General features: G+C 37.5%; 1 protein-coding gene across 1 annotated transcript in view; it reads right to left on the bottom strand.

Moving 5' to 3' along the window:
- Positions 1 to 7,628: 7,628 nt before the first annotated feature.
- Positions 7,629 to 15,000, bottom strand: part of LOC124545073 — a 91,660-nt gene continuing 84,288 nt past the window's right edge. Inside the window, exons 5-6 of the mRNA XM_047123882.1 lie at positions 9,749 to 9,805; positions 7,629 to 8,537 (exon numbers count right to left, since the gene is read on the bottom strand). Of these exons, the coding sequence (XP_046979838.1) occupies positions 8,394 to 8,537; positions 9,749 to 9,805 (201 nt within the window). The 3' untranslated portion in view covers positions 7,629 to 8,393. The remainder of the gene's footprint in view (positions 8,538 to 9,748; positions 9,806 to 15,000) is intronic.

Here is a 15,000-nt window from a genome sequence, read left to right as displayed (position 1 = left end):
TCTGCGATAACAAAAATGTAAAATACAGCCGCAGATTGCAAAGAGACATTAACGGTTGATAGTGATATAAATAGGAATACATAGCGTGCATTCTTTGTCGTCTTCCTCGAGAGCTGAGAGAGAGAGGAACCTGTGACGTAGCATTTTATGAATGGGTAGACTTCATTTGTCTGTATCTAGATTTAGTCGCCATTAGAGGAGAAATTACAAACTAATGTAAGTAGAATTATTGTTGTGGTCTAAATACATTATAATTTATCAAAAGTGTGTATTACTAATGTAAATTAGCTTGCCCATGTCATCTATAATATTTCTTTAAAGAATTTTCAGCATTCTTAGCAATCATCGCTGGTGTTGCTGGGCTGTGCCGCGACCGAACGATTTGCAGCGGCGGCACATTTAAAAAATTGTTCCGCTAAGAAAAATTAACCAAACCCGTAAATCGAGAGCAGATAAAAATTAGCAGTGAATTAAGAAAATGTTTTTCTTTTACAGTGATCCTGAGACTGACGGAATTAATACTAGTTTCACATTTGTGCATTCATAGGTGGATAGTTAACGCTGAAGTTTAACAATTTGTTGGTTCTTTCAAATAACTTAAATTTATAGTGAAGTGTGTTTTATCAATGATAATTAAACGTCGGCTTGGCAATATTTAACCATTTTCTGCTAATAGAGACAGTCTTGTGTTCCATAGCTAACGCCGGGAAAGAATTCAGTAAAAAAAAAAAAAAAAAAAAAAAAAAAAAAAAAAAACCACAACCCACTGCATTTAGAAAATGTGTGCCAAGGCCGAATTATGTAAAAGATGTAATTCTCAACTAAATATTCTTAATCAGTTAATATGAGAGGGTTGACTAAGTTCATGTAATTTTAAATGTGCTTAATTCTGTCTAAATGAATTTTTATTACCACACGTAAATAAGAGGTTCTACAACAAAGTTCATACGTACTGAAAGAAAGAGCAAATAACAAAAACAATTTAAAAAGTAACATTTACAATCCCCCCCCCCCGTACATTTTTCAAATCAAAATCATTTCATTTGAGATATATATATATATAATTTCGTTAAAGGTGGGAGGCAGAAGGTTAACAATGTAATGGCGTGCGACAACTTGTAACGGAAACAAAGATTTCCTGATAAGTTATCTGGGAACACGGATCCACATGAATTTCTATTACTTGAAAAAGTTTGCAGGCAGGGAAATTTTGAAATCATTGATTGGCTGTCAAAGGGCTTAGATACTGAACACTTGATCAACCTGGCACGAAGAAACAGGTTTCCTTGGGAAAAGGGTCACTGGGGAAAAAAGGGCATGATGTGGTAGCTCCATACCTGGAAATCAATATGCAGTCTTTGCAAACAGAAAGTGAACTCTTACATCTACAATACAATGAAACACCAGAAGGACATAAAATACATTTTGGTTTCTATGACAAAAGACATTCAAGAATTATTTGCTAACATTTAAGCTTTGCCAGCTGTGAAGCACAATGCAATATTATTCCTCTACAATGACTGATGAATTATGTGTGTTTGACAGTGACACAGCAGAGGCCAGATCACATAGCAGTTTGGAGAGTGCACAGCTTGCTGTTTGATCAAACAGACTTAATGAATGTTGCTAGAATATTTATATTCAATTTTGACAAAACAGGAGGAATGTATTTAGATCACTACAGGACGAACTTTGTAAGATTATCTTATGTTGTGCTCTTAACATGTGTTGTTGTGGTCTTTAGTCCAGACACTGGTTTGAAGCAGCTCTCCATGGTACTCTATCCTATGCAAGCCTCTTCATCTCCCAGCACTTACTGCAACCTACATCCTTCTGAATCTGCTTAGTGTGTTCATCTATTGGTCTCCCTCTATGGTTTTTACTCTCTACCCTTCTGTCCAATACTGAATTGGTGATCCCTTGATGCCTCAGAATGTGGCCTACCAGCTGACCCGTTCTTCTAGTCAGGTTGTGCCACAAATTCCTTTTCTCCCCAATTCTATTCAGTACCTCTTCATTAGTTACATGATATAGCCATCTAATTCTTCTGTAGCACCACATATCCAATGCTTCTATTCTCATCTTGTCTAAACTATTTATCATTGCACGTTTCACTTCCATACATGGCTACACTCCATACAAATACTTTCAGAAAGGACTTCCTGACACTTAAATCTATACTTGATGTTAATAAATTTCTCTTCTTCAGAAACACTTTCTTTGCCATAGCCAATCTAAATTTTATATCCTCTCTACTTTGACCATAATCAGTTATTTGTCTTCCCAAATAGCAAAATTCATCTACTGCTCGAAGTGTCACATTTCCTAATCTCATTTTCTCACCATCATCTGCTTTAATTCGACTATGTTCCATTATCCTCGTTTTGCATTGGTTAATGTTCATCTCATATTCTCGTTTAAGACAATGTCTGTTCAACAGCTCTTCCACGTCCTTTGCTCTGTCTGACAGAATTACAATGTTGTCGGCAAGTGTCAAAGTTTTTATTTCTCCTACATGGATTTCAATTCCTACTCCAAATTTTTCTTTTGTTTTCCTTTTCTTCTTGCTCAATATTCTCAGATCGAAAAATATTGAAGATAGGCTACAACCCTGTCTCACTCTCTTCTTAACCACTGATTCCCTTTTGTATCCTTCAACTCTTAACTGCCTTATGGTTTATGTTAAACTGGTAAACAGCCATTCTCTCCCTTTATTTTACCCCTGCTACCTTCAGAATGTGAAAGAGAGTATTCTGGTCACCATTATCAAAAGCTTTCTCTAAGTCTACAAATGCTACAAACGTAGGTTTGCCTTTCCTTAACCTATATTCTAAGGTAAGTTGTAGGGTCAAGTATTGCCTCGCATGTTCCAATATTTCTAAGGCATCCAAACTGATCTTCTCCGAGGTCAGCTTCTACCAGTTTTTCCATTCGTCTGTAAAGAATTCGTGTTAGTATTTTGCAGCTGTGACTTATTAAACTGATAGTTCGGTAATTTTCACATCTGTCAACACCTGCTTTCTTTGGGATTGGAATTATTATATTCTTCTTTAAGGCTGTGGGTATTTCGCCTGTCTCATACATCTTGCTCACCAGATGGTAGAGTTTTGTCATGACTGGCTCTCCCAAGGCCATCAGTAGTTCTAATGGAATGTTGTCTACTCCCGGGGCCTTGTTTCGACTCAGGTCTTTCAGTGCTCTGTCAAACTCTTCACGCATTATCTTATCTCCCATTTCATCTTGATCTACATCCTCTTCCATTTCCATAATATTGTCCTCAAGTACATCGCCCTTGTATAGTCCCTCTATATACTCCTTCCACCTTTCTGCCTTCCCTTCTTTGCTTAGAACTGGGTTGCCATCTGAGCTCTTGATATTCATACAAGTGGTTCTCTTCTCTCCAAAGGTCTCTTTAATTTTCCTGGAGGCAGTATCTATCTTACCCCTAGTGAGACAAGCCACTACATCCTTACATTTGTCCTCTAGCCATCCCTGCTTAGCCATTTTGCACTTCCTGTCGATCTCATTTTTGAGACGTTTGTATTCCTTTTTGCCTGCTTCATTTAATGCATTTTTATATTTTCTCCTTTCATCAATTACATTCAATATTTCTTCTGTTACCCAAGGATTTCTATTAGCCCTCCTCTTTTTACCTACTTGATCCTCTGATGCCTTCACTACTTCATCCCTCAGAGCTACCCATTCTTCTTCTACTGTATTTCTTTCCCCCATTCCTGTCAATTGTTCCCTTATGCTCTCCCTGAAACTCTGTACAACCTCTGGTTCTTTCAGATTATCCAGGTCCCATCTCCTTAAATTCCCGCCTCTTTGCAGTTTCTTCAGTTTCAATCTGCAGTTCATAACCAATAGATTGTGGTCAGAATCCACATCTGCCCCTGGAAATGTCTTACAATTTAAAACCTGGTTCCTAAATCTCTGTCTTACCATTATGTAATCTATCTGATACCTTTTAGAATCTCCAGGATTCTTCCAGGTATACAACCTTCTTTCATGATTCTTGAACCAAGTGTCAGCTATGATTAAGTTATGCTCTGTGCAAAATTCTACAAGGCGGCTTCCTCTTTCATTTCTTCCCCCCAATCCATATTCACCTACTGTGTTTCCTTCTCTCCCTTTTCCTACTGACGAATTCCAGTCACCCATGACTATTAAATTTTCGTCTCCCTTCACTACCTGAATAATTTCTTTTATCTTGTCATACATTTCATCAATTTCTTCATCATCTGCAGAGCTAGTTGGCATATAAACTTGTACTACTGTAGTAGGCATGGGCTTTGTGTCTATCTTGCCCACAATAATGCGTTCACTATGCTGTTTGTAGTAGCTAACCCGCACTCCTATATTTTTATTCATTATTAAACCTACTCCTGCATTACCCCTATTTGATTTTGTATTTATAACCCTGTAATCACCTGACCAAAAGTCTTGTTCCTCCTGCCACCGAACTTCACTAATTCCCACTATATCAAACTTTAACCTATCCATTTCCCTTTTTAAATTTTCTAACCTACCTGCCCGATTAAGGGATCTGACATTCCACGCTCCGATCCGTAGAATGCCAGTTTTGTTTCTCCTGATAACGACGTCCTCTTGAGTAGTCCCCGCCCGAAGATCCAAATGGGGGACTATTTTACCTCCAGAATATTTTACCCAAGAGGACGCCATCATCATTTAATCATACAGTAAAGCTGCATGTCCTCGGGAAAAATTACGGCTGTAGTTTCCCCTTGCTTTCAGCCGTTCGCAGTACCAGCACAGCAAGGCCGTTTTGGTTATTGTTACAAGGCCAGATCAGTCAATCATCCAGACTGTTGCCCCTGCAACTACTGAAAAGGCTGCTGCCCCTCTTCAGGAACCACATGTTTGTCTGGCCTCTCAACAGATACCCCTCCGTTGTGGTTGCACCTACGGTACGGCCATCTGTATCGCTGAGGCACGCAAGCCTCCCCACCAACGGCAAGGTCCATGGTTCATGGGGGGTTTTGGGATTGGAATTATTATATTATTCTTTAAATCTAGGGCATTTCGCCTGTCTCATACATCTTGCTCAACAGATTAAAAAGATTTTTCTTTCAGGGCTATATGTAGTTTTTATGGAATGTTGTCTACACCAGGGGCCTTATTTTGACTTAGGTCTTTGTGTTCTGTCAAATTTTTTATGCAGTATCATATCTCCCATTTCATCTTCATCTGCATCCTCTTCCATTTCCATAACATTACCCTCAAGTAGATCACCCTTGTATAGATCCTTTATATACTCCTTCCACCATTCTGCTTAGAACTGGTTTTCCATCTGAGCTCTTGATATTCATACAGGTGGTTCTCTTTTCTCCAAAGGTCCCTTTAATTTTCCTGTAGGAAGTATCTACATTACCCCTAGTGATATATGCTTCTACATCCTTACATTTGTCCTCTACCCACCTCTCCTTAGTCATTATGCACTTCCTGTTGATCTCATTTTTGAGACATTTGTATCCCTTTTCATCTGCTTCATTTACCGCATTTTTATACTTTCTCCTTTCATCAATTAAATTCAATATCTCTTCCATAATCCAAGGATTTCTACTCACCTCTGTCTTTTTACCTGCTTGATCCTCTGCTGCCTTCACTATTTCCATCTCTCAAAACTACCCATTCTTCTTCTACTGTATTTCTTTCCCCTGTCCGTGTTAGTTGTTCCCTAATGCTCTCTCTGAAACTCTCTACAACCTCTAGTTCTTCCAGTTTGTCCAGGTCCCATCTCCTCAACTTCCTACCTTTTTGCAGTTTCTTAAGTTTTATAATCTACAGTTTATAACCAATAAATCGTGGTCACAGTCAACATCTGCCCCTGGAAAAATCTTACAATTTAAAACCTAGTTCCTAGATCTCTGTCTTACTATTATAAAAGATATCTGAAACCTTCCAGTGTCTCCAAGCTTCATCCATGTATACAGCCTTCTTTCATGATTCTTAAACCAAATGTTAGCTATGATTAAATTAAGCTCCGTGCAAAATTCTACCAGGTGGCTTTGTCTCATTCCTTACCCTCTGTCCATATTCACCTATGACTTTTCCTTCTCTGCCTTTACCTACAATCTAATTCCAGTCCCCCATGACTACTAAATTTTCGTCTCCCGTAACTATCTGAATAATTTCTTTCATTGCACCATATATTTCTCCAATTTCTTCATCATCTGCAGAACTAGTTGGCATATAAACTTTTATTACTGTGTAAAGTGTGGGCTTCGTGTCTGTCTTCGCTGCAATAATGTGTTCATTATGCCGTTCATAGTACCTTATCCCTGTTTCTATTTTTTTAATTCCTTATTAAACCTACTCCTGAATTACCCATATTTGATTTTGTGTTCACCTGAGCAGAACTCTTGTTCCTCCTGCCACCAAACTTCACTAATTCCTCCTTTATTTATAACCTATCCACTTCCCTTTTTAAATTTCTACTCTACCTGCCCAATTAAGGAATCTGACATTCCATGCTCCAATCCATAGAATGCAGTTTTGTTTCTCCTGATAGCAGCGCCCTTATGAGTAGTGGTCTCTGCCTGGAGATCTGAGTGGGGGACTATTTTACCTCTAGAATATTTTACCCAAGACAACCCATCATCATTTGGCCATACAGTAAAGCTGCATGTCCTCAAGAAAAATTACGGCTGTAGTTTCCCCTTGATTTCAGCCAATCACAGTATTAGTACAGCAAGGTCATTTTGGTTGATGTTACAAGGCCAGATCATTCAATCATCCAGGCTGCTGCCCCTCTTTTGGAACCACATGTTTGTCTTACTGTAGTATTTGATATTCATGTCTGACTTTTTAATTACACTTTATTCCTACTTTCTAGTTTTCCATCTGTCTTTTTAAATATATATTTTAATGTTTAAAAAATAAACTAAAAATCAAGTATGTAATACTCTATTTACAATTCCAATAAAAATCAAACATTATTTAATTTTAAAAACTATTCAGTTTGAAATATTTCCCACAATTGTTTACGACATAACACACAATACCCATACCACACAGTGCCATGGGTAACTATGAGTTACAGCTTGTAAACTGTTCAAAGCCACTGAAAATTATGGAAGGCACATATGCACAGGTGCAGATGTGTCTAAAGGTTCACGTAACTGCATTTAGTCCTGTAGTAAAGATACTGAAACTGAAAAAATTGGGAAAATTTACTCCATTAAAGGTACTCAAAGAATAAATTAAAAAGAAGAGAGAGTCTGTTATGTCTACAGAACACCTACATTAACTATGAATTACTGAAGTGCATGTGGATTATTACAAACCATCAGCAGTACACAAAATGTTATGAAGAACTGGAATAAATTGCTCTCTCTAACAATTTTTCGACATTAATTTTACAGTAATATTCTTCTTGTATGGTTGTCTGTGGTTCAGTGAGAGAAAGGTCTAAAAGTTTCACAGTTAAATACTCAGTTCCTGGATTTTTTTTCAGTTACTGCTTTGTTCTTTTACCTCTGTTAATGTGACAAATGCACAGTTGCACTATGGTTTGAAATTTACATTAAATTGTATATCTGCCAACAACTGACAGATGAAGTCAATTCAAAGGCTGGAGGAAGGTTACCACTAATACAACCATACTTAGTGAAGCACTTCAGTGGTCATATAAGCCTTCAGATAGAGGAAAGCATTTTTAACAGCACAACAGGTACAAAAATAAATGCAACTTAACTATGTAAGTACAGGGTGAACTATACCATACAGGAACACAAAGCAATGTTTTTACATGAAAGTTGTTGGACTTTCATACCACCAACTAAAGAAATTACATAAATGGTAATATATTAAGTTACAGATGAGTTAGGTTTCATCATCTTGCATTTGATCACACTCAGTAATATAACTTACTAATCTGAACAACTGCAAAAGTTAATACTATACAGGTGACATGACCAGTGCATTTCACATTGTAATTCTTACAGAACTGTTGGCCTTTGTGGTAGGCTTGCACAAAGTAATACTAACATTCCCAATTTCACAAAAATCAAAGATGAAATCAACTATTGTTTGAACTACTGTGATTTGGCCTCTATTAAAACACAAGATATCTCGTGTCCATAGGGCATTCATTAATACATTGACATTATACTCTTATTACATCCTGAAAGAAAACAGAAGCAGCTACAATCCAAGTACAGACGCACAGTAATCAGCTTATCTTTTCAAAAAAGTGATCACTAATTATGTTTATGAGGAAACCTCACTTCTTCTCTGAGAGGGACACAGTAAACTGTCTTTCACACAACAAGGATGTGATGTGTAAGACCTATTTTGGAAACAGCAGGTCGAAATTTTCTTATACCTGTTAACCTTATCAGTGTTTGTCACTTGCAAGTGAATTACTGTCAATAAGACAATCTCACTTTCATTGGATCATATGGATGTCGAGTAATCATTCCAATTTGAAAAAATCTTGAAATTCTGCCATGGTCTTCCTCTGATAATTCAATATATTCACTTGGGTTATCAATGTACAACTGCATCAAGTTCTGGAAATAATTGAAGAGCACAGCATTAGCAACAGATTACACAAACTTGTTTTCAACAAAAAATACAACAAACATCTTGTTAATGTTGCAGTTCTTCTAAATGACAAGCCAAAACATTATGACTACTGCCTACCACAAGACTGACTGCTATCTGATGGCCATGCAGGGCCACAATGCAGTAAGGAAAGTATGTAAACAAAGCTGAGATGAACAGGGAATCATTTTAAAGACTATACACGCTGCAAGTGCGGAGCTCCACTGACTTAAGTGACTTTCACAGAGATAAGATTGCTATGCCCCTGCACCTAGGAATAAGCTTTTCAGAAATGGCAAAGTCACTTGGCTGTTCACATAGTACTACAGTCAGCATCTATGGAAACCACAAGTAGGTGACGAAGTGTTGGGCATCCATGCCTCATCACAGAATGTGGTGGTTGGAGGCTGGCTTGCTCTGCAAAGCAGTGATTTGGCAGATCTGATGACACAGTACAGTTTCAGTGAAAACACAAGTGTCCTGAAACACATCATTGAGCACACTTTCTTCAACATGGGTCTCCAAAGCAGATGGCCCCTACACTTTCCCATGCTCACCCAGTGACGTTAATTACGACTGCAGTGGGATATGAGAAAAGCTGCTCAAAATGTGCACTGTGCCGTGGATGTTGGTCAGTGGAGGTAGTATTATGCTATGGCTATCATTCCCCCCTAGACTTCCATGGGACCTGTGGGAATAATCTAATACACCCTTTACGGACTATGTTAATGTTACTGTGGAACACCTCCATCTGTTCAAACTTAATGTCTTCTCTAATGGTGAGGATGTATCTTCCAACAGGAAAACTGTCCATACCACAAGACCGAAATCATGCTACAGTCGCTTTGATGAGGTTTGTAATGAACTTACACTGAAGTCTTCGTCACCAAATTCACCTGATCTGAACCCAATGGAACACATTCGGGACATTACAGGGTACCAACTCCAAGCCCACAAACCAGCACTCTGTACTTTAAGGGAACCGTCTGACCAGTGCATAGAGAACTGGTGCCACATACCTGTGGAAATCTTCCAAGGACTTCCTGAATCCATGCCATGCAGAGCTGCTGCTGAGCTGAGGTCCAAAAGTGAACCAACAGGCTATTAAGCAGGTCCTTATAATGTTTTGACTTATCAGTGTAAATTTACTGAAACTGGTAAAGTGGGAGTCACATACCGTTATTATTCGTCGCATGTCCTGATCCCCAGGATAGTTTATGTCAACCATGTACTTCTGAAACAGATTGCACACATACATTGTAATTTATGACTTATAGGGCATGTGTGATGCTCGTATGGAATGTAAACATTCACTTACAAGGAAAAAGATGGATATTTACCAATCATTTCTACTGTTATTTATGTCCAGTTTTGCAACACCTTTTTATGGGTGTGCTACCTGCACTTATCACAGTGGCTCTTATCTCTCTCTCTCTCTCTCTCTCTCACACACACACACACACACACACACACACACACACACACACACACACACACACACACACACACACTCCACACAAATACGTTGACAACACACACAACGTGAATAAAAACAAACGAATAGGCAGAAACGCTGTGGCAGTGACGAATGAAAAACAGTTAAGAAAGTCAACTGTAAATAGTGCAGTGCAGGAAATAATGCAAAATGCCAAAAACTGCCAAGGGCAGATGTGAAAGAAAGCCTGTTGACACCAACCACTGCTAGCAAGAAGGGATGGAGCAGATTATGTAAACAAACACCGTAAGTTGCTTGCAGACCAACTTTATAAAAGAAAACATTGATTATAACCTAAAACAAGCAGAAAATGAAAAAATGTGTATATCCAATTTATAGAATACCACAGAAGATGCTTTGTAAAAGTGGAACGTGTCTGGTGTAAATCTTTTTAATTAGACTGCAGTCAGCTCAAGACAGATAACCTATAATATAGGTGTTAACCGCTGCTGTGGAAGATGGCCACACAAGCAAACGTATTATGATGAGAATAAGCTTGTAATCAATAAAGAATGCTAATGTATGGTGTTGGTGATGTTGTCAGTAGCAGCCAACAATCACATCTGCTGCTCATCAACCTACAGCAACGCAGTGCGGCCAGCACAGCAATCCAGTTTCCTGCATCGTTGCAAGGCATTGAGACACACAAGCATTGTTTGGAGAGCTATATTAAAGCCAATTTGAATGTTTTGTCTTTTCTTTTCTTTTCTTTTGGTTGTCATGACTGTGTATTGTGGAGTAATGTAAGTGTATATGCTCAGAAGAATATTTGGTTAATAAAATTACCCACTCTATGTAATTGTTAGTAATTGGAGAAGTTAATAACTGTCATTGCAGAGTTTGCCAGTGAGAACCACCGACATCATATAGGTTTGGAAAGCTACTGATGACTTAGCTGTTATATTAGACACTTCTAACAGAAATATAAAGGCTCAAGGTGATGAGCTAAATGCAAAAATAGATGCAAAAGGTGTTTGATTTGAAAAAGTACTACATGAGGTAAATGCTCAGATGATCTCTGAATTAAACAGTAAGATAGATAAAACTAATACTAACGTAAAATTAGAAATCAAGGCATCTACAAGCAGTTAATCAGCAATTGTATGAACATATAAGATCCATAAAAGGAGTAGTTAAAAGTAAATAATATGATATGTGAACTACAATCCACTAATATGACTTTAACAGTAGAGTTAGTTTCTGAGATTATTAAACAACATGACTTAATCAGAAACAAAGTTAACAAAGAGTCCAGAGACTTGAATAAGCATCTACAAGACAAATATTTTACTGAACAAGAAATTACAGATGTACATAGGTAATTGTTAGACACTATAGTAAGGCTAAATGTTTTAGAACAAAATAAGGATTCCAAAGGAACTGCAATCTCGGACTCCACCCTTGAAACTTTTAAAGAGCATGTTACTGAATTAACTGAACAAAAAGTACAGGAGAAGATTGAATTATCTGTCGATACACCTCATTCAACAGCTGAGACAGATAGTGCAGAAGATGATTTACAAAGCTCTTGGATGAGCTAATCAAAACAAAGGGGGTGGAAAAAATAAGACTTAGGGATAATAGTTGGTTCCCTGTAGCATTAACAAAGGAAACTCTTCTTGAAAGTGGAACGAACTTCTCCAAACAATTTTCCAAATTTAAACCTGAGGGAGATGTTAATCCTACTTATTTTTTAAGGGTGTTTTCTATATTCCTGCCTGCGCACTGGGATGATTTCAAGAAAACTGATGGACGTAGCTGAATGGGTTACAGCTCATTCAGACGAATTGTCTTCTTGGAATGATTTTGAAGACTTTAAAAAGAATTACTGCCCATCAAGTATGCATGAGAAGTTAGCACTTGCATTATTCAATCCTAGGTGTAACATGTGTAATGAATGTCACTACACAAGATCTAAGTACTTGGACAATTCCCCTGACGAAAATCATTTGGTGACAGTGTTGGTCCATGGGCTACCCTACCATGTAACAAAAGAAATATGTTATCGTGGGTGGTTATGTGTAAAAGAACTCTGGACTTCCATAAAAGTATAAGACACACTAAATAAAGAAAAAGGAGATTATAATCATGAGGAAAACTCTTAATCTGAGAATAACAATGCAAGTATCCTTCTCGTTTCCAATGTAAGACTGAATCAAAATACTGTAAAATATGAAGACAAAATAATAAAAATAGAATGATTAATCATGGAAGGGATAAAAATGTTGTGTACAATTCTAATTAGGAAAACGGGGGTTATATAGAGCTGGGGAGGATCAATTTGTGTATCGAAGCCCAGGAAACTCTGCACGTTCTGGAGCAGGGGGCCAGGCTTCACGACTTCATAACAGAATAATATGTCCATAGGTAGAAAAAGCGGTAGCCCTCACACATTCGATGTCTGCACGTGAGTGGCTACAAGTAATACAGAACAAATAAAACATAGTATTTGGTAGATGTGCTCAACACTCCCTGCGAGCAGAGTTTATGCCATAGGTACAACAGAAAGTAAAGAGAAGCCTCTAAAACAAATAGATGAGATTATCAATAACAATTCATACTCTCACCTTTTATCAGATTTTATTAATTATATTGTATCTTAACTTAGATGAACTTCTAGGTGTAGACTGTATAGCGTTTCCTGGTAAAACATGCTTTATAACTATGCAATTACTAGAATAGAGACAATTATGTCATATTTTGTATTTGTAAAGGATTAAGTACTGGATTTGTGAAATAATATCCGTGTTGGCGAGTTCTGAAACCGATACAGAAAAGAATTAGCAAAGAAAAACTGAGAGATTTCATGACAATCAGCCATTGTATAAATAGTAGTGTAAGAATAATAATGTCGTCGTCGTCTTCTTGGAGTCACGTAGAGAGGAGGAACCTGTGATGCTATGTTTAACGCATTGGTAGCTTTCATTTGTCTAGGTTATAAGCAGGATGCCATTAGTCACAGATTATAAAGAAAGGTGTGTGAACTTTATTATTCTAGTTTTAAATATAGTTATTGAATGAGACCTCACATGTTATTATTAGAAAGCTTGCCTGGTATTGTACCCATTTATTTAAGACATTTTCAGCTTTTTAAGTAGTGTTCGTGGTGCAGAGCTTCGACATGGCGGAACGAGCCGCTGCCAATCATACTGCAATAAACAGTCAGGTAAAAAGTGAATTCAAAACTATTTCTTACAGCAGTTTGAGACTGGAGTACAAAGCAGCAGATTTTACATTGTGTTTCACAGGCAGACGCGGGCTGCTAATGTTTTAAACTTTAACAGTGTCAAAGTTAAAATACTTTCATGTTTCAAAAGGAAACTTGCTAAGCAAAAATTATGGACTGGTAAAAGCTTTAGAAAAATCATTTTCTGGTTAATAATGATAGTCTCATGCTCTAGTGTTGGCCATGGCACTGATTAATAATTAATGCTGACGAAAAATCCACTGCAAGGTTAGAGGTTCTTTAAGCATTGCGTACGGTAACTTCATTATTTTTATAACAGAAATAATTTCAGAACATTTTTATGATAGTTGTAGCAGAGATGGATATGTTGTGCATTCTATTGAGTTACAGTAACAAAACTATTCATTTAATAAGAAGCCAATTCCAGTACAATAATAATTAACCTCACGTGTTCGCAACATACAACTAACCAAAGTAAATCAGTGTACAGAAAAAATAGTGGAGCGCGAAACTGTTTAATGTATTTTCTTTGATTTCATATTGTTGTATGGGTATATTTAGTGATAAATGTATGTGTGTGTTGTATTATTTATGCCATGTATTAATGAGTGTAAATAACTTTTTCAAGAGAAGATCCTGGCACTACTAAGAAACTGTAACAACTATATAAGCTGGGGACAGTGGAACTCCAAGTCAAATCAGTTCAAGGTAAGATTATGGAGTAGTTGTCCTGTTTGTAGAAGCTCAACTCCAGTGAAGTGATCTCATATTGCTAGTGTGCACATGATTTGTTAATAGTGTATATAACAGGACAAGGTTGAACGTTGTTAATCATTTTCATTGTGTAGCGTATTGTAGATAAACTATCATATTTTGTGTGCAAATTTCAATTTTCAAAACTCTAGGCAGAGTATATTAGTTATTGGTTTCTGAATATGGTGAAATTGCATAGCCAAAGCACTATCAATATGGATTCTGAATAACAACAATTAGTTAGTGATGTCGATGTAGGAGCAGGAGCTTTAAGTAGCACCAGCAGCCTCTTTGAGGAGATACAGTGTGAAAACACGGGGGCGGCGGCACAAGAAGTAGTGCCACCGTCTACCAATGCTTAAGTAGAGGTAGCTGAAGAAAGTGTACCACCACCAAAAGGGCATGTCTGGTCTGGTGAGTATTCACTGCAAGCAATATTAGAGTGCATGCTTGACTACCAGGCAAAATTTGCAAGACAACAAAAGGAAAGAGACGAGGAAATTAAAAACTTCCTTGTCCGACAAGCTGACCGTGAACGTCAGCGAATGGAACGTGACCAGCAACTTATGCAGTGACTAGAAATTATGCAGAAAGAGATTGCCTATATAAAGCAAAATTACGAATCACTACCTATGGCCGCGCAGGAGCTAAGTGTACAGGTCAACAACCTGTAAGTGGTGAATACCAATGTAGTAGATGAAATAGGTGTTCTAACAAACCGACTAGAAAAGCTCGAAATAGATGCTACACAACTGGCAGAACGGAGGTTAAATGAAGATGCTACCAAGATTGAAACTGAATTCAACTCCTAGTTAGAGTCAAAAGATAGTGAGATAGACAAAAAAGATCAATTCCAGGGTTCAAACAGCTATGGTAGAGAGAGACTCTGAATCACTCAATTCCGCAATAAGTAGTCAAATACAAAATGAAATACAAACTATCAGACAGACACTCAATGATGATATTCCGCAGAGGCAGGTAAGTATCAAGAAGC

This window comes from Schistocerca americana, chromosome 8, assembly GCF_021461395.2.
Source record: "Schistocerca americana isolate TAMUIC-IGC-003095 chromosome 8, iqSchAmer2.1, whole genome shotgun sequence".
Classification (NCBI taxonomy): Eukaryota; Metazoa; Arthropoda; class Insecta; order Orthoptera; family Acrididae; genus Schistocerca; species Schistocerca americana.
This window is presented reverse-complemented; position numbering and strand designations above follow the sequence as displayed.